This window comes from Phyllobates terribilis, unplaced genomic scaffold (genome assembly GCF_046119375.1).
Source record: "Phyllobates terribilis strain yellow unplaced genomic scaffold, ASM4611937v1 Scaffold_3__8_contigs__length_932513732, whole genome shotgun sequence".
Taxonomy (NCBI): Eukaryota; Metazoa; Chordata; class Amphibia; order Anura; family Dendrobatidae; genus Phyllobates; species Phyllobates terribilis.
In genome coordinates, this window is record NW_027362763.1 from 420,381,007 (window position 1) to 420,407,555 (window position 26,549).

General features: G+C 42.9%; 1 protein-coding gene across 3 annotated transcripts in view; it reads left to right on the forward strand.

Annotated features, from left to right (window-relative positions):
• The window catches only part of CYB5R4 (cytochrome b5 reductase 4), a 544,645-nt gene that overhangs the window by 451,284 nt on the left and 66,812 nt on the right, over nucleotides 1-26,549 (forward strand). For 2 of the 3 annotated variants that reach the window (XM_073675649.1, XM_073675652.1), the window contains one exon: nucleotides 26,275-26,361. In XM_073675649.1, the coding sequence (XP_073531750.1) occupies nucleotides 26,275-26,361 (87 nt within the window). Of the gene's footprint in view, nucleotides 1-10,269; nucleotides 10,608-26,274; nucleotides 26,362-26,549 lie in introns of those variants that run through there. The other variant, XM_073675651.1, reaches the window with a different exon arrangement.

Consider the following 26,549-nt stretch of genomic DNA (forward strand, 5'->3'; position numbering starts at 1 on the left):
TACCCTATCGTCCCTATAATAGGTTCCGCACCTATCGCCGAGCAGGAAACCTAATCTCTGAATGTCCCTAGAGCTAGGCCCTAGATAGGGAGGGGACGGGGTGAACACTAGTCAGGCCCCACTGTAACTAAAGACAACAAGGTAAACAAACAAAGAGGATACACTTAGCTTGAGAAGACACCAGAGAGAAAACTCCAACTGTCCTTCAAGGGAAATCCAAGAAGAAGCTAGCTGACTACTAGTACTCCAGGCATGGACAGAGGAACGAAGAACTATCACCGGCGACTCTCCGGAGACACTGAGAGTATTTAACTACCAAGCAAGGGTGTGTCAATTAGCAACAGAAGGTGGAGGTCGCTGCTGGGTCCAAAAGGGAGAAGCATATCACTACACTACAGAGATGAGAGGATCAAGAAGGTGTCTTCAATGCCAAGCGCAGTGACCTTCTACAGCTGGATCCAGAGTGACTGTCTGTCTCACTTGATACACCAGGTTGTCAGAGACTGACTTATTGATAATTGATGATTCAATATGGTATTGTTGAAGGTCAGACGCCCAGCACCCCTCTGGTCATCTGAAATTTTTACCAACTGCTGAGTAATTAAAGGGGTTGCTCCTTTTATCTTTTCTTCATCAGATGTGTTGGAGACATGATTTGTGGCACTTGCTATTGTATAAGTATGACAGGTCCTCCTCTTGCTCTTGTTAGTGCTGACTTCCTCACAGACTGCACAGCTCTCCAGTCCATACAATGGCTGCTGGTGGAGGAACATGTGATCAGATCAGTCTCCTCCAATAGAAATGCAGCTTTCACATGTGAGGTGTTTTTCTTAGGGAGAAGGCTGCTATACTGGTCAGTTCACATGCTACACTAACAAGAGCAAGAGGAAAACCTGTTATACGTATGTGGCACCCCTGCGGGGGATTACCACAGGATCCATAGGTGCAGGGAGAGATGTACACTGGGGCACACACAACACCTTCCACCCCAGGTCTGAGGGGAGGAGTCAGTTTCCAGGGAGACAGCAAAGCGGCAGTTAGTCTAGAGAGGGATGAAGAAGGAGAGACTGAGAGCTGTTGGCTGAGGACCAGTTAAGCCCTGAACTAGGAAACAGGTCTGTGTTGTGAAGCGCCCTAGAGAGAGGGACGGAGGCTAGAAGGAGAAAGAAAGAGATAAAACTATTATCCCTTTAGCTCACCTGGACACCGGTGTCCGAGATTGCTATTAAATTCAGGAATAGCATAGAAAACCCGGACAGATCAGGAGGATCTACTCCCCCTGAAGAAGAAGGGGAGACAGTTGCCAAACTTGACCAAGTATAGGACCAGGGGCCCAGAAAGAGAATTGGTAGCCCCAAGGAAAGGTCCTCATTGTCAGTTGTGGAGAAGGACCCCAAAGAAAGTGAAGGTGGCAGGCTCAGCTTAAGGCAGGACTGATCCCAAACAACGCACACAGTGTTAGAGGAGGCCTCACAAATCTCCAGAGTGAATATCTCTACCTGCACCGAAAACCTGGTTACCCTCCTGAACTGTACCTGTTACCGGACATCAGTAAAAGAAAGGTACTGAAACAAAGACTTAATGTGTGTGTGTGCCTACTTTGACATTACTGCCTATAGCGTTCGTACAAGCCGTATGCCGATCACCTCAGCAACCATACACAGCGCTGGTAACCGATTTTACTAGTTACCACAGGAGGCGTCAGGACACAGTTCTCCCATCATCCTGACCCCCATCCCTTTACTGACTGTCCAGGGCACGGAACCGGGAACCGACCAACCGTGATCCCCACAGAAGTAACCCATCCATCCCGGTATCCGAGTACCCCTACCCCTGTCGACCGACTCACGTACAGTACAGACCAAAAGTTTGGACACACCTTCTCATTTAAAGATTTTTCTGTATTTTCCTGACTATGAAAATTGTACATTCACACTGAAGGCATCAAAACTATGAATTAACACATGTGGAATTATATACTTAACAAAAAACTGTGAAACAACTGAAAATATGTCTTATATTCTAGGTTCTTCAAAGTAGCCACCTTTTGCTTTGATGACTGCTTTGCACACTCTTGGCATTCTCTTGATGAGCTTCAAGAGATAGTCACCGGAAATGGTCTTCCAACAATCTTGAAGGAGTTCCCAGAGATGCTTAGCACTTGTTGGCCTTTTGCCTTCACTCTGCGGTCCAGCTCACCCTAAACCATCTCGATTGGGTTCAGGTCTGGTGACTGTGGAGGCCAGGTCATCTGGCATAGCACCCCATCACTCTCCTGCTTGGTCAAATAGCCATTACACAGCCTGGAGGTGTGTTTGGGGTCATTGTCCTGTTGAAAAATAAATGATGGTCCAACTAAACGCAAACCGGATGGAATAGCATGCCGCTGCAAGATGCTGTGGTAGCCATGCAGGTTCAGTATGCCTTCAATTTTGAATAATTCTCCAACAGTGTCACCAGCAAAGCACCCCCACACCATCACACCTCCTCCTCCATGCTTCATGGTGGGAACCAGGCATGTAGAGTCCATCCGTTCACCTTTTCTGCGTCGCACAAAGACATGGTGGTTGGAACCAAAGATCTCAAATTTGGGCTCATCAGACCAAAGCACAGATTTCCTAGCAGTGGTTTCCTAGCAGCTATTTTACCATGAAGGCCTGCTGCACAAAGTCTCCTCTTAACAGTTGTTGTAGAGATGTGTCTGCTGCTAGAACTCTGTGTGGCATTGACCTGGTCTCTAATCTGAGCTGCTGTTAACCTGCGATTTCTGAGGCTGGTGATTTGGATAAACTTATCCTCAGAAGCAGAGGTGACTCTTGGTCTTCCTTTCCTGGGGCGGTCCTCATGTGAGCCAGTTTCTTTGTAGCACTTGATGGTTTTTGCAACTGCACTTGGGGACACTTTCAAAGTTTGCCCAATATTTCGCACTGACTGACCTTCATTTCTTAAAGAAATGATGGCCACTCGTTTTTCTTTACTTAGAATTTGTATTATGGCAAGAAAAAAGCAGCTAACAGTCTATTCAGTAGGACTATCAGCTGTGTATATCAGTCATACCCATGCTATTAAATCAGGTTGACAGGATTATAAACGTGCGCTCCACATGGGCAGACAAATCAATTTCCCCCACTATGGCTACAAGGCTTGTCTACACCCTACAAAAGATGAAAAAAAATACACAAGGTATTAGTTGAGTTGATATTTTGACCAAAATACTCAAGCTCTCAACCTGTGTCCAAGGTCCTCAGTGTCTTGCAAGACCCTACACTAAAATTAAAATCAGTTCACAGAAAAAGACATATGTAATGAGTTTTTTTCATCTGTAAGACTTGAGCCCTAGACAAACGTTATCCATGTGCATTTAGAATACTGAGCAACAGTCCCCCTCCCATAACTGGAAGATGTATGAGTGGTGATTTGTGTGCTGCCTTCACCTTTTATCATGGTGCCTGCTTGTAGTCCTGGGGTGGGAATGACCTTTCCTCTGGTTCCCCAGGCAGATTCTTGGCGACCACAGTGCTTGGGTCGACAGCTGTATTTTGCTTGCCGCCAGCCCTTTAAACCTTTATTGCACTGTGATGTACTACTGAATACTGCAGTGCATGTATTGAAGCATTACCACATGACGCTGGCCAGTGTCAGGACATACTATGTGGGGGCGGAACGGTGTTCGACGTGCTCCTGTCCAACAGATGACTACAAAATCAGCAGAAGCCCCCTTGTCTCCTGTTGATGTACATGCTCATACCCCACTGTCTCCTGTGATCTATGCTCCAGCCCAATGTCTCCTGTGATGTATGCTTCTGCCCAGTGTCTCCTGTGATATATGCTCCAGCCCCAGTGTCTTCTTCTGATACGTGCTCCAGACTCAGTTTCTCCTGTGATGTGTACTCCAGGCTAATGTCTCCTTTGATGTATGTGCTCCAGCCTCAGCGTCTCCTGTGATGTTTGTGCTCCAGCATCTCCTGTGATGTACATGCTCCAGTGCAGCGTCTACTGTGATGCACATGCTCCAGCCCCAGCATCTCCTATGTGATATACATGCTGCAGCCCCAGCGTCTCCTATGTGATGGACATGCTCCAGCCCCAGCATCTTTCTATGTGATGTATATACTCCAGCTTCACTGTCTCCTATGTGATGTATATGCTCCAGCCCCAGTGTCTCCTATTTGATATATATCCATCAGCCCCAGTGTCTCCTTTGTGATGTATATGCTCCTTCCCCAGCATCTCCTATGTGTTGTGTATACCGCAGTCTGTGTCTCCTATGTTATGTATACAGCAAACCTCCCACTGCTTGAGTTCTATAAATGTAGTGTGAGCAGTGATGAATTTCTCACTGTGAGGAGACCTGCAGTGTAATAAACATCTGCGTTCAGTACAACTGTCACACTGGCGTCTCGCACGCCTTTTTAGTGCCGCTCTACTCCCTGCATTCACCATTCTGCTTCCACAGCGTCAGAGCATCTCCCTGAGCTGCCTTATGCTCACTGCCAGCTCTGCTCCTAGAGAGTCAGTCTTCACCTCGGCATGGGGAGGCGCTGCCAGATTCTGCAGGAATTTAACCCTGCAGGGTTTGCTTTCCCCAGCCTGTCCCTAGGCAACATGGGGTTTATTAGGCAGCTCCTCCCACAAATCCTTGCTTGATCATTGGTTCCCAGTTGCTTGTCTCTTGATCCTGTGGGTGCATGTTTGTTCTGTCTCTTCCATTATTGACCCAGCTTGTACACCCGTCCTGTCTGACCTCTCCGCTCCTGACGTTGGCTTTATACTCTGATCCTGTGCTGCCTGCCCTTACCCCAGATTGTTTGACCATGTCTTTACCTTCATACTCCTGTACCTCGGGCCCATGTCTCTGATCCTCTGCTGCAGACACTGGAGTGGTACCTGGTGACTACCTGCAGCCAAGCTTATCCTCACTATCAGAGGCCCTCGTGAATACCTGGCAGTCACTTAGTTACGCCCCTCCAGGGTCAGCCCGGCCCGTGGCTCAGTGGGTCCACGCCTACCAACTTTACAGTGCAAGCGGCCATGGATCCTGCTGATAAATCACAACCCAGTGACCCGAAGTCTCTAGTACACGTCTTGTACGAGGAGGTCTGTTTTCAACGGGAGCGTCAAGTCCTGCTGATACAGGCAGTCAGTGTGATGGCAACTCAGCTGCAGGATTTGTCCTCCTTAGATTTGACCTTTTTCTGCTCCTAATCTGTGACAGGTCATCCTCCCTCCAGACTGCCGTCTACTCCTGAAGATTCGCCTATGGTTCCAGTTTCTGGTGGAGCAGATAAGCTCTAGCTGCCACTTCCATCCCGATTCGATAGAGATCCCAAAGAGACCTGTGGCTTTATTAACCAGTGCCATATCCACTTCACTCTCCAGGTCCATCTCTTTTCTTCAGACCAAGAAAGATCAGAGAGTGTGCATGGTCTCTCTGTTTGGACAAGCCTTCGTCTTCCTGTATCTCATGCCCTTGCCTCTGACCCTTTGGTCATCAGCTGCAGACCCGGGGACTGCCCAGGAGTGGTAACTGGTAACTACCTGCGGCCAAGCCTATTCTCACCATCAGAGATTCTAGTGAATACCAGGTAGTCACTTAGTTATTAATTATGCCGTTCCACTGTAAACCTGACCCGTGGCGCAATGGGTCCAAACCCATCAGCGTTAAAACAACTAACTGCAACCAGTTCTTTACAAAACTTATCATCACAAAAAGTTAATTGCGCTCCAGACCGATGCAATTCTGGAAAAGAAGTTGTGAGTAGCAACATGATTAATACCACCTAACATCACATGTCACAACAAAGAGAAGCAATTACAGCCATCACATTAGGGGTGTTTGACCAAATATAATTGTTTAACCAAATATAGCAGGGTAATTTTCAAGTTGATAATTATGTGCGGCTCCCAAATGATGATATAAATATCCAAATGGCCCTTGGCAGAAAAAAAGGTTCCCCACCCCTGTTCTAGTCCATTAATATTGTGGCCAGTTATTGGTAAATATGGCTGCATCTTTATCTTTCTATGATGTAACATGACCAACACCATTAACTGATTCTGCAGCCAGCTAATAGACAGTGCAACAAAGAGGCACATTTTTAATGAAACCCAATACAATAATTATTTTTAGGCTCAAGTGCATGCATTTAACAAAAAAATGTGGAAATTTGTCCCCAAATGTGGACAACCCCTTTAACTTTATTTTCCATTCCCTTCAATGGGAAAAAAGTGCAGTACTTGGCAGTGGCCACTAAGCAATGTACCTGGCTTTCTACACTTATATTCTATTGCTTCCAGAGTGGATTTTTTCTTCATCCAACGGATAAGCCATCAAAATGTAATTCTCGGGCAAACTCTTTAAAGCACCACTCCGCCATTTTTTTTTATTTCACTGACAGAGTGGCATCACTAATGCATGTTCCCTACCCTTAGTATTATACTGACTATCCACAATTTTCTGTTCTTCCCAGCTTTGCTCTGGTCCTGTTCCACCATCTTGTGACTGCAGCTCCCGACTGACCGGAAATCAGAGGGAACGGTCATAAGCTCTCAATACAAGTCTATCTGACCATCATTCTGACTCTCATAGACTTGCGTTGAGAAGTGACCTCTGGCTTGCCCAGCAAACCCTAGAGCAATCCGGCATGTCACATCCTTCAGAAGACGACCGGAGCAGTGCTGAGAACAGCAGAAGACTGTGGCTGGTAGGTATATTACTAGGAGCAGGGAACTTACATTAGTGACACCATTTCAGAGGTAAAGTAAGAAAAACAAATATGCCGAAGTGGTGATTTAATGACAATTGTATTGTATTTTTGATATTCCTTGATAAGGCAGGATAGTTGCATTACACACACATACACACAGATCAGGCTCTGTATCCATCACCCCTGTTAAGGCCCCATGCACAATAACATTTTCTAAACCTGACAATTTCAGCCGATCATCAGTGATAATCCAGGGAGAGAAAGATTGGGCAGGTTGAATTTACAATAAACACCTGATTCTTTTGTTCTGGGCTACCACCAGAACTTACACTCTTCTTCCAATACAATATACACTCATTCTTTACCAAACCATCTGTGCACATATATGAGAAGGTTGGGAAGGAAATCTGTCTTCAGTGTTTGGCAAACTTTGCTCCCAGTCTCTGGAGGAGAGGGCTTCACTCTAGGCAAAGGTGTAGCTCTGCAGGATAAGGGAAGGAGGGTAAAAAAAATATGGATGGGCCCATAACTAGAGAATATAGTGGGCACCTCAACGGATGACAAGCCTATTACTTAACAAAACCTTTACACCAAGACCAATACTACTGCTATACAGTAACTGTAGAGTGGCAGATGTCAGTTCTGCACATTTATACAGGACAGTAAAATATAGATAAAGTTTAGAAATTGACTCACAGGTGACGTCCTTTCTGATTGGACTTGTTCACAGTCCTATCTTTTCCATCTGTCCAGAATCGACATGGAGACTTCTAACTGCAGTCAGAACTCGTAGGTATAGTTTTTCGCACTGGCATATTTGACTTTGCACATTTCCAGCACCTTCCCCACGATTCCCAACTTGCACAAACTCCCCATTCTGCCCCTCAAAAATATTGGTTCCATGGAGACAGCACCCCTAGAAACAATAGTACCATATAGAGTACCCTTTTAAAGTGTCTTCTTTTCTACCCCATGCTGTTTTGATTTCTTTTGCTTCCCAAATCAGTAACAATGCTCCTCATATTCTTCAACATGGTAATATTGCCAACTATTGTCCTTAAAGTAATAATGTGTAAGTACTATCCTCCCATACATGTATTCACAATTAGTGTGCACCACCAGATAGAATCAGATATAAAGGAAGGGTAAAATGGAGGATTGAGAGTGTGAATATAGAAAATGTTCATTAAAATGTAACTTTTATTATCAACTTTAAAATATTGATCATTAAAATAATTCCTATCCCCAACAAAGAGTTTCTATTTAGCTGGCGAAACGTGTGTTGAGACGTAGTCCAGACCAAGCCAAGGGAGAAGGAAGTATTTGCCGCACATTGTTATGTGCAGTTAGTACAGGGACAGTTAGATAATCATCCCCAATTCCCCAGGTGTCTGAGTGATCTCAGCGAGTTGCACGCGGTCTTCACTGGCCCTTGATGATTCCAAATTTATGAATATTTTGACATCAGTTAACAACATTATACTGTTGATCCCCCTTATAAGGGCAAATTGTACCCCATAAACCGAGATGAATTGGGAGCCTTGGTTTATTTTCTCTTACTCCTTGCATGGAAAAACCCCACTTGAGTTCTCTAGTTCCAAATACATTTGTTTTTAATCCCTCATAGAAGCTATGAACCAGGAGATCCTTTAGGTTGTGTGCCCTTCTTTAACTAATGGATGGTCACTCAGTTGTACATTTGGAGAGTACCGGATTATTTCTCAAAATAGGCCAATATTTGTCTAAAGCTTGTCTCATACCATGCCATCCATGGGTAAAGCCTAACCTGAGTGTCTGATGCAGTTTTGCTTCTAGGGCACAGAAGATCACTTATTTTAGAATGGAGTGCTCGCTGGTATCCTCTTTTCATGCTTCTTCTAGACTAACCTCTTTCCTCAAATCTGTCGGTGAGGTCTCCGGCCTGTTTGGAGAAACAATGATTAGAGGATCAAATTCTAATGGTTCATAAAAATTGATCAATCAGAATTACATTAATAAGGTGTTATGGATGAGAGGAAGAGGCATGCAGAAGTGAATTCACTGCTGTATTTTTCCTATACACCTTATTGCAGATAAAGCCATCATCCTCACCTTTGGTGATACTAATATCCAGGAAATCGATTGTAGATTGGCTATAGGAACATGTCAGTTTTATATTTTTATAATTTTCTAAAAGGTTTTGCATGAAATGCTTCAGTTTATCCTCAGTACCCTGCCAGATGATAAAAATATAGTCAATAAAGTGGGTCCACAAAAGGACCTCATCGACCAAAGGTAGAGGATTTGAAAGAAAGTTTTCCCTTTAACACAGGCCCAAAAAGAGATTAGCGTAAGAGGGTGCGAAGGCTGCCCCCATCGCGGTGCCCTGAAGCTGTAAATACATAATTTTTTAATCTTTAAAAAGATTTTTTATCAGGGAAAACTCCAACAAAGTTAATAAAAATTGGGCCAAGTTAGAATAAATGTTGGTCATTGCTAAGAAGGTTTTAACAGCTTCAATACCATCTTTGCGTCGAATTGATGTGTAAAGGAATTCCATATCAAGTGTAACAAGCCATATCCCTTCTTTCACGTGTTTTTTATTTTATTCAACATGTAATTGGTGTCCTTAAGGTATGATGCTAGAGTTTCCAGTCTTGGTTTTAGATAGTGGTCCAGATATTTACACACCCATTCGCACAGACTTTTTTTTCTTAAAACGATGGGGCGCCCCGGGAGGGTTGGGCATATTTTTATGTACTTTTTGGAATAAGATAGAGACACCCTGTACAAAGGGGATTCTGGAATCAAGCCTTCCTTGACAACTTTCGTGATGACCCCTGCCTGGAATGCTTCATCCACAATAATGCAAAGCTGTGTTTGAAAAGATGTTGCGGGGTTAAAAGTCAATTTTTTTATACCACTCACTATCTCTCAGCTGTCTGAACACTTCCTTCTCATATTAATATATGGGCCAAATGACAACAACAGCCTCCTTCAACTGTTTTAATTCATGTGGGGATTTTCTCTGGGTGGGTGACAAGTTGTCATTACGGATCTTAGTTGGTATCCTCTGAAATTCCTTAATAACAAGTTTGATAAAAAGTTCTATGTTAGGATATAGATTTAATGAAGGGAATTCCTTGACTCTGGGGAAGATTCACTTTTTTACCTTCGGTTGTGGCAATTTCTTGTTCATCGCTTATTTCCTCCAGGATTTTAATCGCCTATAGCTCTTTTGTATTTCATTCCTCCTGCACAATTGATTTTTCAGGACGTTTTTTGAGATTCAAATTGCGAGCAAAAAGATTTAAATCTTTCACAGCTGTAAACAGATCAAATGGAGACACAGCAGAGAAAGTAAGGCCAGAGCTTAGAACGTCAACTTGCGAAAGACACAGTAGCGACCAAAGGTTTTGCATTTTTCTTAAGTGTGATTACTTGTGAGGAATAAAATTGTGTTTGACATTGTTTTATCCCTTCATGTGTTAGTTTTCAACATTTGCTGGGCCAAATGATTTGCATATTTTGTCATGGGTAGTCGAATTTTGCCTAAATTTTTTTTTTATCTGTGTATTTTTAGGTTAAAACATGGCAAAGTCAAAGCCAAATTTATCACCAGATGTCAGGAAGCTTATTATTCTGAGAGTGAAGTCAGGCAAAAGCCAAAAAGTGGTAGCTATGGAATTCAATTGTTCAACTGTTCTCAGATCCAAATATCATGTATATTAAAAAAAGAAAAAGAAGGTTATGGAACAGCTGACAAACCTAGAAGTGGACGACCATGGAAAACTTCCTCCAGAGTTGATCACATTATTAAGAGAAAGTCAGTATCTGATTTCCAGAAAAAAGTGTTCATAAAAGTGCTGTACAGATTTTGCACGAAATGAACGAAGAATATGGAGTTAAAGTGAGTCACCAAACTGGTGCGATGGCTAAGAGCAGTAAGGTTGAATGCACAAGTTCCAGTCAAGAAACCTTTCATCTCTGCAAAGAACCTTAAGGTCCGACTTGAGTTTGCTAAAGCACACAGCCAATGAAAAGAGACAAATTGGTCTAAGGTGTTGTGTTCGGATGAATCCAAGTTCAATCTGTTTGGTAGTGATGGCAAGCACTATATATACTGCCCAATTTAAAAACATAATGATGTAAGGTATCAAACACCTACAGTGAAACATGGTGGTGGCAATGTCATGGTTTGGGCCTACTTTTTTTGCATCTGCCATTGGCCCTCTGCATAAAAGTGATGGAAATATGAATGCTATAATGTACAAGGATATACTGGAGAATGTAATGCTGCCACATGGTAAAACTTAAGTAGGCAGGGGATAGAAATTTCAGCAAGACAATGATCCTAAGCACTCATCCAATTTAGTCACAAATTGGTCAGCTAAGAAAAATGTTCACCTGTTACAATGGCCAAGCCAATCGCCTGATTTACATCCTATAGAACACCTTTGGGATGAGTTAGAGTGACGAGTTGGGGCCCGTACCCATAGCAATAAATATGAATTGTTTAAAGATTTGCAAATGGAATGGAGCAAGAGCCCTCAAGATGTCTTGAATTCCATAGTGGCTTCAATGCCCCGTCGGTGTGGTGCAGTAATTAAAGCAAGAGGTTATGCTGACAAATACTAAGTTATGGCATTGAAAACCATGAATTTCTCTCTGATATGATCAATAAATAGTATATGCAAAAACTTTTGGCAGTCCGTTTTCTTTAAATTACCATATCTATATTCAAAAGCATTCTGGTTAAAATTAAGGTCTTGCATGATGACACCTTCATGCACTTTCAATTTATCACCTGGAAAATGGCATCACAACAACCAGACAGAAGTAATCACACTTTAAAAAAAAATGTAAAAGTTTTGGTCGCTACTTTATATTAGACAGATTAATCACCTGTAGTTTAGATTATTCAGACCTAGTGGTTGAAATACATCTATTTCTGTCATGTCCCCTGGAATAACTTGCAGTCTTCCATTTAGCTTTTTCGAAGGGATGAGTCAGTCTGCCAGTGTGAGTTTCTGACTCCTCTTCAGTAGATATAAAAGCCAAATGAAAAGATGTGCTGTGACTTGACTGTTTACCAGTATCAACATGTTGCCATTTATACACTGTGTTAGATTGATAATCATTTAGATCACGTTGGAATTTTTTAATTTTTAGATCTTGTACCTCTTTTTCCCAAGTCACAAATTGTTTATCAATATCAGTTTTAAACACCTAAATGCTAGAGATGGGGAGGGCCTCTTTTAGTTTCACAAGATTGGTCTTGATTTCATTCTCCAGGGTCTCCAATCTCTTCTTGTTAAAACCAATAAGCGATTCTATCAAAGATTTAGAACATATATTACAGGCTTCTTTTCATCTGGATCGAAAGACTATAACTTCAACAGGAAAATATTTTATTATCTTAATGGATAAACCTCTTGGTACGAAATTTTTAACCAAATAACTTTCTAAGGATTCATTAGTCCACCAGACTTGCATTTGCTTTTTCAATAAATATTTGATTGTGTTCTCAATTTCAGAAGTATGCCCACTTCCTGAAGAATCATTCTGAATAACATCTCCACTAAAAACGGTATCAATGAGGGATAACCAAGGTCCCTGCACTTAAGGTCCATACTGGTCACACAAATATCTGTGCAGAAATACAGAAAAAATAAAGACCTATAATGAGACCATATAGTACAAGGCTCTCTTGCAAAGCTATAAAACCTACAAAAAACAGGAACGAAGCAGCCAAAAGTAAAATAAGATGAAATTTTATTGACGACACATAATGCAAAATGAGAAATAAGTTAAAAAGAGATGTGAAAACAGAGGTAGACTCCACTAAGGGTGCCGAAATAGAAAATAAATAATTGCCAACAGCCAAAATACATATGCAGGTGACCATCCCATACTCTTTATGCAAATCCAATGGACAAATAGTAAGGCAAAACAATGCAGAGAAGTAAATGTCAAAACAATTCACAATCAGATGATAGTACTGTTTTTTTGTGAGAATTGTTTGTGCTTGCTTTCTTTTAAATGGGACTGAAACCACTCTATAGTGTTTTGTAGAGATCTCCATTTGATATGAAAATCTACATCTCCTGTAAACTTTTTGGTAATCTCGATAGACTCTTTCAGTCTATCATTTAGGAGGGTTAGATTATTTTTCTCTTCTTCCAAGAGCAACTGTATAAACCTGAGGCAGTTAGCTGTGTCTTCTTTCTCCCAGTTTGCCATCAGCTGTGGGCACCTACATCTGACTGCTGGAAACAGTGAAATACGCAGACCTCGGTCGTGGGACAATACCATTTTTAATGTAGTTGTTGAGACTTTGGACCTCCCACCAGGAAGTAATTTATTCCTTATATGTTTTTAGTTAATTCACGGAAAGGCTGCTTTATATGTTGGTGTATGTTTGCTCTGAAAACACCTATTTTGCTTTATTAAACAGGAGTCCATTTCCAAGCCCACAGAGAGAAATCCAGCCATACCCTGATAAATCAATAATGTCCTCACTAACAACATCTTTGTCTTCGATGGGGACACCTACCACCAGCTCAGGGGCACAGCAATGGGCAGCCCCTGTGTGCAAAGTTCTGCAAATCTGATGGGATGAGACTTTGCAGAAGGAAGGGCAGAATCATCAGTGTATTGACCTATGGTTTAGATACATTGATGTGTTTTTGCTGTGGAGGGGCTCTTAAGAGGGCTTCGTTGATTTTGTGGGATCCTTGAACATCAACCCAATAGGACTTATATTCACACATAAAATCCATGAACAAAAACTGTCCTTTCTTAACCTACTGATCACCAAATCAGGGGATGGGTTTCTGCAGTCCACGATTATTCGTAAACCCACTGCTACAATCGCACTCTTCAAATGGGAAATCCACCATCCGCTTCCATTGAAAAGAAGTATCCCCAAGGAACAGTATCTACGTTTAAGACGTAACTGTTCTGAAAAAAGAGAATTTATTCATCAATCAGGGGACCTAAGACACACGTTTCTGGGTACCCAGACCATCTGTTGAGAGAAGCGTTCCAACACTCTCCACTAAAAAAGAGAGAACCCCCTAACTTAAAACACAAGGAAAATTGAGGACAATACGCTGAAAAAAGAGAATGGGACCGCACCTCCAAAAAATCATACATTGATCTAATGCCGCTAGGCAAAAATATATATAACTGAGCATGAGGTTCTTAATTTAACATTCTGATCAGACTGTATGAAGGCCATTGCCATGTCACGGTGAATCTCTCAGTGGATCCTAACTTTTATTGCCATAAAGGAGCGGCGTTGTGCACTAACCATCGGCACAGCAACAGTGCACCAGCAGGACAGCAGGACGGGCGGCCTGGTGCCTCACAGCGCCCATGATGCAAGACTGAGTCCCCATGACTCTAGACCGCACCACCCCACAAGCACCGCCACACAGCACCAACATCAAATTAAAGGAGCATTGAAACTCATCTTCCTCAAGCTCTCAAATGAGAGTAAAAATAGGTTGGACCCTCTTTGCAGTCTCCTGCTTATTAAAATCACCTGTGTCAAATGGGACGACTGCTGATCCAAGAAAGGAGACAGATCATGCAATACACTGAAAAAAAGAGCATGTACCACATCTAAAAAAAAATCATACTGTACTGTTGATCTAATGCTGCTAGGCAAAAATATATATAGCTGAGCATGAGGTTCTTAGTTTAACAATCTGATAAGACTATGAAGCCAAACTTCTCAGTGGGTCCTCACTTTTATTTTCTTAAAGGAGTGACGTCATGCGCTATCCACCGCCGTAGCAACAGTGCACCAGCAGGGCGGGCAGCTTGGTGCCTTGTAGTTGCGGGAAGGAATACATTGGAAATACCATACAGTAGTTCATGAGGAGGGTGGGGGAACATATTGGGGACATCTTCAATTGTCGAGACACCTCTCTGGCAACGTATTACCAAATTACCCAGAAGGTAAAAAAAATTCTAACTAAGGGTTGTATTAAAACATGACTTTTATTTCTGTTTTATTAAAATGTGGTAAAGAAAAATATTAAAACTACACTAGTTTGTCTGTGACCTTGCTATAATATTAAGTCTTTAGAAACTGTATATATGGGTACTTCTGATATCATGAGCTCATTATATTCATTGTAGTCTACCTTTATATCTGCAGTTCATAGATTAGTTAGTCTGATTCTTTACTAAGACATACACAGATTCCCTAGTGCTACCTAAAATATATACATAGCCACCCCAACAAGTTTCGCCTTGTCTGGCTTCTTCAGGGGGCTGGGGCTATACTAATTTGGTATTATAGCCCCAGCCCCCTGAAGAAGCCAGACTAGGGAATCTGTGTATGTCCTAGTAAAGAATCTGACTAACTAATCTATGAACTGCAGACATAGAGGTAGACTACAATCATAGGTGGATTATAATGAGGGCAATCTGGGCTACCGCCCGGGGCCCCGAGCCTCCAGAAGGCCCGGGGCTCCGGGGTGTCTATGGCCAGATTGCCCTCATTATATGTGCGGCGCCGCGGCACATACTGGCAGACAGTGGCGGGGGGGCCCCGGACCGTTCCCCCAGCAGCAGCGCATGGCCGCTGCTTCTTCTTCGGCCGGGCCAGCACTGCAGCAGTTAACTTCCCTGTGCTGGCCCGGCCGCGTCACTGCTAGGAGAAACGGCCCTGTGCGTGGCCGTGTCTCCTATCTGTGACGTCACGCAGTGTGCACCCGGCCTGCAGTGCTGCACCAGAAAAGAGCAGGAGGACTGGAGCCGAGCCGGGGGATGGTGAGTGTGTGTGTGTATGTGTGTGTGTGTGTGTGCAGGCAGATATCATTGTGTGGTGTCTGTTTATATGTATTTTTGTGTTTCAAATTTGTTTATGCGTGTATGTATATGTCAGTATATGTTTGTGTGCGTGCGTGACTGCGTGTGTGACTGCATGCGGCCTCCTGCTGAGTATAGATGGCGCCGTGCGGCCTCCTGCTGTCTCTGGGGGGGGGCACCGTGCGGCTTCCCGCTGTGTATAGATGGCGCCGTGCTCCCCCCTGCGGTGTATAGATGGCGCTGTGCGGCCTCCCGCTGTGTATAGATGGCTATGTGCAGCCTCCCACTGTGTATAGATGGCTACGTGCGGCCTCCCGCTGTGTATAGATGGCGCCGTACGGCCTCCCGCTGTGTATAGATGGCGCCGTGTGGCCTCCCGCTGTGTATAGATGGCACCGTGCGGCCTCCCTCTGTGTATAGATGGCGCAGTGCGGCCTCCCGCTGTGTATAGATGGTGCCGTGCGGCCTCCTGCTGTGTATAGATGGCTACGTGTGGCCTCCTGCTGTGTATAGATGGCTACGTGTGGCCTCCTGCTGTGTATAGATGACTACGTGCGGCCTCCTGCTGTGTATAGATAGCGCCGTGCGGCCTCCTGCTGTGTATAGATGGCTACGTGCGGCCTCCTGCTGTGTATAGATGGCTACGTGCGGCCTCCTGCTGTGTATAGATGGCTACGTGCGGCCTCCTGCTGTGTATAGATGGCTACGTGTGGCCTCCTGCTGTGTATAGATGGCTACGTGTGGCCTCCTGCTGTGTATAGATGACTACGTGCGGCCTCCTGCTGTGTATAGATAGCGCCGTGCGGCCTCCTGCTGTGTATAGATGGCTACGTGCGGCCTCCTGCTGTGTATAGATGGCTACGTGCGGCCTCCTGCTGTGTATAGATGGCTACGTGCGGCCTCCTGCTGTGTATAGATGGCTACATGTGCTCAATATTGAGTCATACAATTAATGTAAGGCTATGTGCCCACGATGCAGAAATGCTCTCGATTTTTTTTGAGCGTTTCTGCATCTCCCTGGCAGAAAAAACGCATGCGGATTGTACATGCGGATTGTACATGCGTTTTTCCTGCCAGGGACTTGCGGATGTGAAGCGTTCTTCACATGCATTTCCGCATGCGGGTTGACAAGCGCTTTCCAAGCGATTTTAGCATCACTTGGAAAGTGCTTGACAACTTGGTCACACTATATAAATCCATGCAACTGGCATGGATTTATATAGTGTGTGACCGTAAAAGAATGGTAAAAAATAATGGCCGACAAGCCAGGACGGATGGAATAAAGACTCCGGGGGCCATCAGAAGGTAAGTATATATTAATTTTTTTATTTTTTACCGTTCTTTAAGGTCACACCTGCCGACGTCAGCGGTCGCGTGACCCGTCACATGACTAAATGATGTCACGGCAGGTCCTTTTCAGACCATCGCGAGCTGCCGGCAAGCCAGGACGCATCGGATAAAGACACCGGGGGCCATCAGAAGGTAAGTATAATATTTATTTTTTATTTTATTCTTTTTTTACAGGTTCTATGGTACCCGGGTCTGGAGGAGAGTCTCCTCTTCTCCAAACCCGGGTACCATCCGCACATTGAAACGCATGGATACTGCATGTACAGATGCAGTGATGCAGATTCCATGTGTTCCAATGCAAGTCAATGGCGGCGAAAGCGCCGCGCTTCCGCAACATAATTGGTAGTGCTGCGGATTTTTCCGCAATGATAATCCGCAGTGGAAATTTCCGCAGCATGTGCACAGCACATGCGGATTATCATTGGGGAACATGGCAGGCCTTCTACCAAGCGTTTTTTAAGCGTTTCTGCAGCGGAATTGCTGCTGCGGAAACGCTTAAAAAACGCATAGTGGGCACACAGCCTAAAAAAAGTTATTATAATTAATATTGTGCCAAATTAATTTCACGTGAACTATTACATGATCTATCACAGGGGATCATGTGACATGTCACGTGATACATCAGGTGTGTGTGGAGGGGAGCCGCGCCTTCTAAACTGCCCGGGGCCCTTGCTACTCTTAATCCACCCCTGACTACAATGAATATAATGAGCTCATGATATCAGATGTATCCTTATACTATACAGTTTCTAGAGACTTAATATTATAGAAGGACACGGACAAACTAGTATACTTTTAATATTTTTCTTTACTACATTTTAATAAAACAGAAATAAAAGTCATGTTTTAATACACCCCTTAATTATAGTTTTTTTTACCCTCTGGGTAATTTGGTAATATGTATCTGTTCATCCATAAAGGGGTGTACACATGTGGTACATGGTGGAACCATCAAAGAGGGGAGGGAATTTTCATAAAGCACTTCTCCAAAGAGAATCCAGATGGATTTTCCATCTGAGAACAGTCAACCCGCTTGAATTAAGTAAATAGCTGAATTTCAGATGTTTTCTTTGAATTTACCCCCTCTGTTCTATTTGATATAGACTCAACGTAAAAAAATCCAACCCAAAAAATCCCCCACCTTCCTCCTCTCTTCCTCCCTTCTCTCCTGCTCTTTATTTATGCAGACTTGTCCCATGCTCATTGGGAATATGGATACATAAAAAAGTTTACTGGGATACTGTATCATTTAAATATTCTTTAATTAGCAGTGTTGATATGGCGAATATGTGCTAATACTGGCATCTTCAGGGGGTGTGGCTAGTAATACACACCCGTACAACATACTGGATGCTATGTGACAATATAGTGGGTAGGTTTGGGAGGCATTCCTTACTATGTAGACACATTCACATCCTTCCCACTTTTGGAATCAGCAAATATTTTAACAAACCCCAAGTCATTCAAGAACCAATGGTGTCAGTGTTCCGACCATCTAATCACAATACTAAAAAGACTGTTGGTGGTGATTATAATGTCCAATGGGTGACAAGCAGGCAAATTATATAGCCACACCCCACAATCCCCCACAACAGGAGGGAGAATATAAGATCACGCCCAGTCATCTGACAGTGTCGACGGGGAGGTAAACACCCAATGGATGACAAGTAGGGATGTCATATAACCACGCCCCGCAGACCCAATGCAACAGCAGGGATGTCACTATACCATGCCCAGCCATCTCTGCAACAGGCCAATGAGCAGCCGACACATCATCAATACACAACAGGCACTTGGTTACCTGGAGCATCGCCTCTCTATGGAGACACGCTGACATCAGGAGGCGGTAGAGGAAGTGCTCTGGCGCATATGTGAACGCCATGGTAAGCACTATCAATAGGACAGTATTTAAGATGCCTGTAGTATGCCTTGTGCTCATGCTATCTTGAGACTGTGCAGCACAGCCTACTAGGGGTCTTGCTGTCACAGCAGAGCCCCTTTTATAAATTTTTTTATTTTGTTACCTCTTAGTCTTGGAACTTTTGATCAGGTTCTCTCTTACAAGTACACTCCCCTGATGAGACCATATTGAGGCAGAAATGCATTGGGAGGGCTTTGTGTTTAATTTTGGGCTTTTATCTCTACATTGGGCAATGCCCTTGTAAGGACGGGAGTTATACTGGGCTCGACAGGGATACTTGGGTATATTGATACTCCTGTGTCCGGTTTCCTTTCCTGAACTGTGACCCGAACTGGATCCACTATACATAAATTGGGTGAGATCTAGTGATGAGCGAGCATGCTCGCTACTGCTCGGTGCTCGCCCGAGCATCTCACTGCTCGAGATGCACAGCGCTCGTCGAGTATTTCCGGGGTTGCTCGGCGGGAGCTTGGGTCCCCTCCCTGCATGTTTGGCGCTCTTTAGAGCCCCAATGAACATGCAGGGATTGTCTGCCACACACTGTAATGCCGCAGCCATGTTGTTTTTGGCATTACAGTGATTGGCTGGCTGTGCAGCGTCATCAGGTCTATATCAGACCTGGTGCCGCCATTCTTGTCACAGTCTACTCCGGAATCAGACAGTGTAGGGAGAGGTGCTGCTGAGTTAGGGAGAGATTTGCTTGTTTCTTAGTTAGTGTAGGTATATCAGCATATAGTATTCACATATCCATCTCAACTAACAGTCCTTCTGAGGACTAATTCATCTGCATAGATATCAGTGCTAGGCAGGCAGGCAATGTATGTTGCAAACTGCAGTGCACATAGCAAGAGGGTCCGTTTCAGTTCTGTCTGCTGCTGGTGCTTTTACAGATATTTCTAGAAATAGCCCCAGGTATTAGGGGCCAGGAATAATTTTTTTTTAGATCTTAATCCTGATTATTTGCTTTAAAAGCAATCCAGAGAACACTGTTTTTCTGCTCCATTTGCTTGTTGGCTCTGCAGAATACAGCCAGATCCTTTCCATATTACAGCACTAAAAATCCATCTATTTAAAACTGTGGTTTGTCCGTCACATGGATCACATATAAGTGCACTGAAAATTCTGCCATTTATGGCCTCCATTAAAATTTTGTTGCAGTGTATTAGCAAAGTTATTGACACGAGGTCGCTGTTAAAAAATAGTTACCTACAGGCCAGCTATTTAAAACTGTGGTTTGTCCGTCACACGGATCACATACAAGTGCGCTGAAAATTCGTCCATTTCTGGCCTCCATTGAAATTTTGTTGCAGTGTGTTAGCGAAGTTATTGACACCAGTTCGCTGTTAAAAATAGTTAACTACAGGCCAGCTATTTAAAACTGTGGTTTTCCGTCACATGTATCACATTTCACTGCTGTTCAAATCCAGCCATTTGTAGTGAACATGGAAAATATTTTCCTCCATTTAAAATGGGCAAGGCACGTGGCAAGGGAGGGGGAAGTGGACGTGATGGTGATGATGGTGCATGCAGAGGACGAGGCCGTGGGCAAGCTGAAATTATGCCACAACAAACACCCACATCATCTCGCTCGACCTTCCTGTCCCAATTAATAGGGAACGACAGAACACCACTATTGAACACAGAGCAGTGTGAAAAAGTTATTGGTTGGATAGCAGATAATGCTTCCAGTCACTTAGCCACCACTACCCTCCGAAATTACCACATCAGTCGCGAGCTGGAAGCACGGAAGCACTGCCTCGGCTGTGCTGAAGCTAATATGCTTAGGTGACAAACCACACAAAACTGAAGAGTTGCGGACAGCTCTGAAAGAGCAGGCAGATCTGTGGCTGACACCTTTGAACCTACAATCAGGCATGGTCGTGTGTGACAATGGCCGGAACCTGGTGGCGGCTCTGAGGCGTTGCGAGCTCACACACGTACCATGCCTGGCCATGTGCTTAACCTGGTGGTTCAGCAGTTTCTCAAAACCTACCCAGAGCTGCCGGATCTGCTTGTCAAAGTACGCCGCCTGTGTGCCCATTTTAGAAAGTCAACTACAGCTTCCGCCGCCCTTGCCGTGTTTCAGCAGCGTTTGCAGCTTCCGGCTCACCGACTGGTGTGTGATGTCCCCACGCGTTGGAACTATACATTGCATTACAGGGTGATTACACACAGCCCAGCCTCCTCTCATCCCAGCGTGGATTGGGTGACAATGAGGAAGAGGAGGAGGAGGAGCTAGTTTCATGCGCTATAGGCGGTACTACCTGCACAACTGTCATACCGTCTGTTCAGCGTGGATGGCCTGAGGACAGCGAGGAGGAGGAGAGCATGGTCAGTCGTCCTCTTGGTGAGGACATGAAAGTCTTGCCTGTTAGCAGTCTGGCACGCATGGCTAAGTTTGTTGCGCTGCCTTTCCCGTGACCCTCACAGTCTCCAAATTTTGGGTGACAGTCATTACTGGTTGGTGACACTTCTAGACCCACGCTACAAGGAGAACTTTCTATCTCTTATTCCTGAGGTGGACAGGTCTACTAAAATGGGGCAGTACCAGAAGGCCCTTGTTGCGGAGTTATTAAAAAGTTCCCATCTGAAAACGCTGGCGGCAGAGGTCACAGTTCGTTGGACAACCAAGGAGTACAGGCAAGAGAGACACAACTCCAATCCAGCAGAGGCAGGGGAACACTGTCAAAGTTCTGGGACAGTTTTCTCAGACCCTCCCATCTTACAGGCCCTAAGGCGCTGGGTACTCTCACAAGGAGTGCAAAGTTTAGGAAGATGGTGAGGAAGTACCTTGCCGACCGTACCAACGTCCTCCGGGATTCCTCTATGCCTTATAATTACTGGGTATCCAAGCTGGACACGTGGAATGAACTTTCTCTCTACGCCTTGGAGGTCCTGGCCTGCCCTGCCGCTAGCGTTTTTGTCAGAGCGGGTTTTTAGTGCCGCCGGTGGAATTATAACCGATAGGCGCATCCACCTGTAAACTGAAAATGCTTACAGGCTGACTGTTATAAAAATGAACAAGGGCTGAATTGGGCCAGACTTTTCAAAACCATAGAATGATAGCAGCGTAACCTAAACTCAAAAACAGTGTCTTTTTTTGGGAGGTCTAATTCTATTCACATGCATCTCTATCTTCACACCCAGACATGGGTATACGCTTCCTGATTTTGTCTATTTGCTCTTGTCCTCCTCCTTCTCCTCATCCTCCATCACCATATCATTCACCACAATATTTACTGTATCACCTCCTCTACGTGTCTTGCAAGGGGCATTGGAGTTCCTCCAAATTTTTGGCAGCTATTGCATTCACTGTATAGGCAAACACTATGGGAGACCCACTTCCTTATAATGGGAACATTGTTTTTAGGAGGCTCTCCGACCTCTACTTCTCTTCCAAGGGGCATTGGAATGCCTCCAAATTTTTGGCAGCTTTTGCATTCACTGCAAAGGCAAACACTATGGGAGACCCACTTCCTAATAATGGGAAAATTGTTTTTAGAAGGCTCTCCGACCTCTACGTCTCTTCCAAGGGGCATTGGAGTGCCTCCAAATTTTTGGCAGCTTTTGCATTCACTGCATAGGCAAACACTATGGGAGACCCACTTAATAATATTGGCAACATTGTTTTTAGGAGGCTCTCCAACCTCTACGTCTCTTCCAAGGGTTATTGGAGTGCCCCCAAATTTTTGGCAGCCCTTGCAGTCACTGCATTCGCAATAACAGTATATGAGACCCACTCATTAATAATGGGAACAACAAAGCATAGCCGGCTGATGGCTCCCTAACAGTAGCGAGAGCCGACTGCTGGCCCTTTAAGAATAGTAAGGGCTGCCTGATGGCCCTATAAAAATAGGCTTTGTGACTTTCAGAGTCCCTCCATCATAAATGAAACAGGATGTGTCTGATGATGCGTCACACACCCCATGGCCAGATTAGGTTGTAAAATGTTAAAATGACATTTACCAGTGAATGCATTTGTCTTGGTTGAAAGCAATGCAAAAGTGCAAAAGCGCATCAAAAATGCTACTTGTGAACATAGCCCAAGGTGTGGAGGAGCATTTTTGTTTTTGTATATTTTGCCTTATATACAAGTCATTACCCTGGAAAGATGTTCCTTAACATATTTCCCAGGAATATCCATTTTGGTTTCATTTTTGTATGTTTTATTGTGAGTCCGTAAAAGTGGCATAATACCTCTGACAACATTGTTGACAGCAGTGACCTGGGAGTCACAAATGCTTCCAGGGGTCTTCCCCATGCTGTTGCCATGTCATTTGAGCACTGTTCCCATTGATTTGTGCAATTTTTAGGCCCTCTGCAGACCGCCAGGGGGAGCCGCCAGAAAAATGCTCGAGTTTCCCATAGATTTACATTGGGCTCGTTGCTCGAGTCGAGCACCCGAGCATTCCAATTTGCTCGACCCGAGCATCGAGCATTTTAGTGCTCGCCCATCACTAATGAGATCGTAACCTTTTTTTACAGGCACTGGTATCACTGAGTAATTTATATGTATAGATTTCTTTGTGTCATTTGAGCTAAAGCTCTTTTTAACGGTACCTATTTAAAGTTAGGTTTTATATCTTTTCATCATGATTTTCTATATGCACTTTATTCATCGTGTGATCTTTATTGATTTTCCCTTATGATTCCCATTATTCATGAAGTCATTCATTGAAGTTTATTATTAACTTTAATATCTACTTTCACGATCCCTTCTTGGATCTACGTGTATGCACTTTGTTCCCTGTGAGTTTTTTATAGGTTTCCGTTCTGACTCCCCATTCCTTGAAGTTCATTATTCATCTTAATAATCTATTTTTTTGGATCTATGCCTTTAATCACTGGATATATATATTTATTATATACAGGGTGGTCCAAAAGTAGGTGGACTGAAAATAATAACATTTATTTTGATTTATATATAAAATTATATTTACTAACACAAGCATAACATTGACAATTAAATTTTATTACAATAATACAAAAGCCCTTAAATTTTATCAACGCAGGTGCTCAAACTGTTTTCCATTACAATTTGCACAGCTTTGAAGTCGCCTCTTACGCTTCAACAAACTTTTTTGCACAAGTCTCTTTGGGTATTAATTTCTTGAAATACATCTCTTATGTAATTTTTCAAATCACTGGCACTTTTTGGTTTTCGACTATAAACTTTGTCCTTGAGTACTCCCCAAAAGAAAAAATCCATTGGGGTCAAGTCTGGTGAATGTGCCGGCCAACCAAGTGGGCCTCTTCAGCCAATCCATTTATTAGGAAATGTTTCATCAAGATACTCGCGCACTACTCTTGAATAATGTGGAGGGGCCCCATCTTGTTGGAAATAAAGGTAATTTGAATTAGGCTGTTGCTGTAACTGGGGAACAACTTGATTCATTAGAATTTCGAGATACTTATCTCCTGTGACTGTTCCATCAAAAAATATTGGTCCTAAAACTCCAAAACTTGAAATACCACCACAAACATTGACACCAGGCTCATTTAGTTGTTGCTCTAATGTTAAATGCATGTTCTCATTATACCAGTAAATACAGTTATGTCTGTTAATATGGCCGGATAATTTGGAAGAAGCTTCATCACTCCACATAATGTTATCTAAAATTACTGGATTTTGTTTGATAAATCTCCCCCTTCATAACTTTATTACACTTTCTGTCCACCTACTTTTGGACCACCCTGTATATACTACTTTTCATATACATATATTTTTTCACAATCAACACCTGTTTTGCATACACTTTTTAAGAATTAATTTATGTCACCTTTTTTGTATTCATTCATCACTACTTTTAGACATATTCACTATATTTGACCTATATCAATTACATCACAAGCTTGTTTTCTTACATTCACACTCCGTTTTTTTCAATAAGTGTTTTATTGGGATTTTCATTAATTTTTCACATGTTTTTAGATTTATTCACCATATTTGTTTTATATTTTCCACATAATACACTTGTTTTTCATATCAATAGCAAACCCATTCCCCCTTCTTTCTGATTGGAGTTTTCCCTCAGGGACCCTGACATTAGAGTTGAGTGGCAATGGTGTTTTCCTGCATCAGTGTTAGAGACCCATTTTTCGTTTTATTATTTTTAAACTTCTTCACAAAGTCTTATATGATCTGTTTGTAGTGGCATTTTTAATAACCAATATACAGCGATAGATGGAAATGTTGGCACTCTTAAAATTGTTCCAGAAAATGAAGTATTTCTCCCAGAATATTACTGAAATTACACATGTTTTGTTATACACATGTTTGTTTCCTTTGTTGTGCGTATTGGAACAACAGAAAAAAAGGCAGATTGGACATAATTTCACACTGAACCCCAAAAAATGGTCCTGACAAAATTGTTGGCACCTTTCCAAAAATGTGAGAAAACAACTTTGTTTCAAGCACGTGATGCTCATTCAAATTCTCTTGTGGCAAGTGACAGGTGGGGACACTATGAAAATCACACCTGAAGCCAGATAAAAAGGGATGAACTTGACTCAATCTTTGCAATGTGTGTCTGTGCCATACTAAGCACGGAGAACAGAAAGAGGAGAAGAGAACTGTCTGAGGACTTAAGAACCAAAATTGATGAAAAATATCAACAATCACAAGGTTACAAGTCCATCTCTAGACATCTTGAATTTCCTTTGTCCATGGTGTGCAACATAAGGAGTTTGCAACCCACGTCACTTTAGCTAATCTCCCTAGACGTGGACGGCAGAGAAAAATTAATGAAAGGCTGCAACGCAGGATAGTCCCAATGGTGGATAAGCAGCTCCAATCAAGTTCCAAAGAAATTCAAGCTGTCCTGCAGGCTCAGGGTGCATGATTTTCAGCGTAAACTGTCCGTCGACATTTGGATGAAATGAAACACTGACAGGATGCCGAGGAGGACCCCACTGCTGACCCAGAGACATAAAAAAGCTAGACTGCAGTTTATCAAAATGTGCGTGAGTCAAAATTCTTCGGGGAGAGTGTCTTGTGGACAGATGAGACCAAGATAGAGCTTTTGGTGAAGCATATCATTCTATTCTATTGTTTACCGAAAATGGAATGAGGCCTACGATGACAAAAACACAGTACCTGTAGTTAAATATGGTGGAGGTTCATCATATATTTATTTTTTTTTATCAGATTTTATTTTTGTTTTTCTATATCATTTAACATCATTATTTATTATTATTATTATTATTATGTTTGGATTTATAAATAATTCCTTTTTTATTGTCATTCGTACCTAATTTTTTTTTTACATTTTTCAGAACTTTTTATTAATTATCCCTATATCACTGTGTGTTTATGTACTTTTTCACCACTCCAACAGTTATGCACTTTTATTAATGCCTCTCTTTTAGAATAAAATATGCATTCCTCTGTACTTATAAGAATGGAATCCATGACATTGCCAGTATGAAAAGAGGCTTACTCACTTGTAAGGTTAAGAATTGAAAACTAAAAATCTTTTTTTATGCTTTCAGAAAAGTGAAACTTATTTTCTTCAACAAAACAGAAGCTGACATCTTATGGAGAGAGCAACTGGAAACATTGGGTTTATCTGATGGCAGGTAAACGTTTTTTTATGTCAAGTTTTTTTATTTTATGGTGAACCTTGTAGCTGTCAAGAAATTCTACAGAGCATGTCATGACAATGCAGACACACAGTTTTAAGTGCTCCGTTTAACTTTAAACAATTATTGGAAGTTATGAATGGTGTTATAATATGCATAAATGGGTGAGTCAGATAATTGTAATT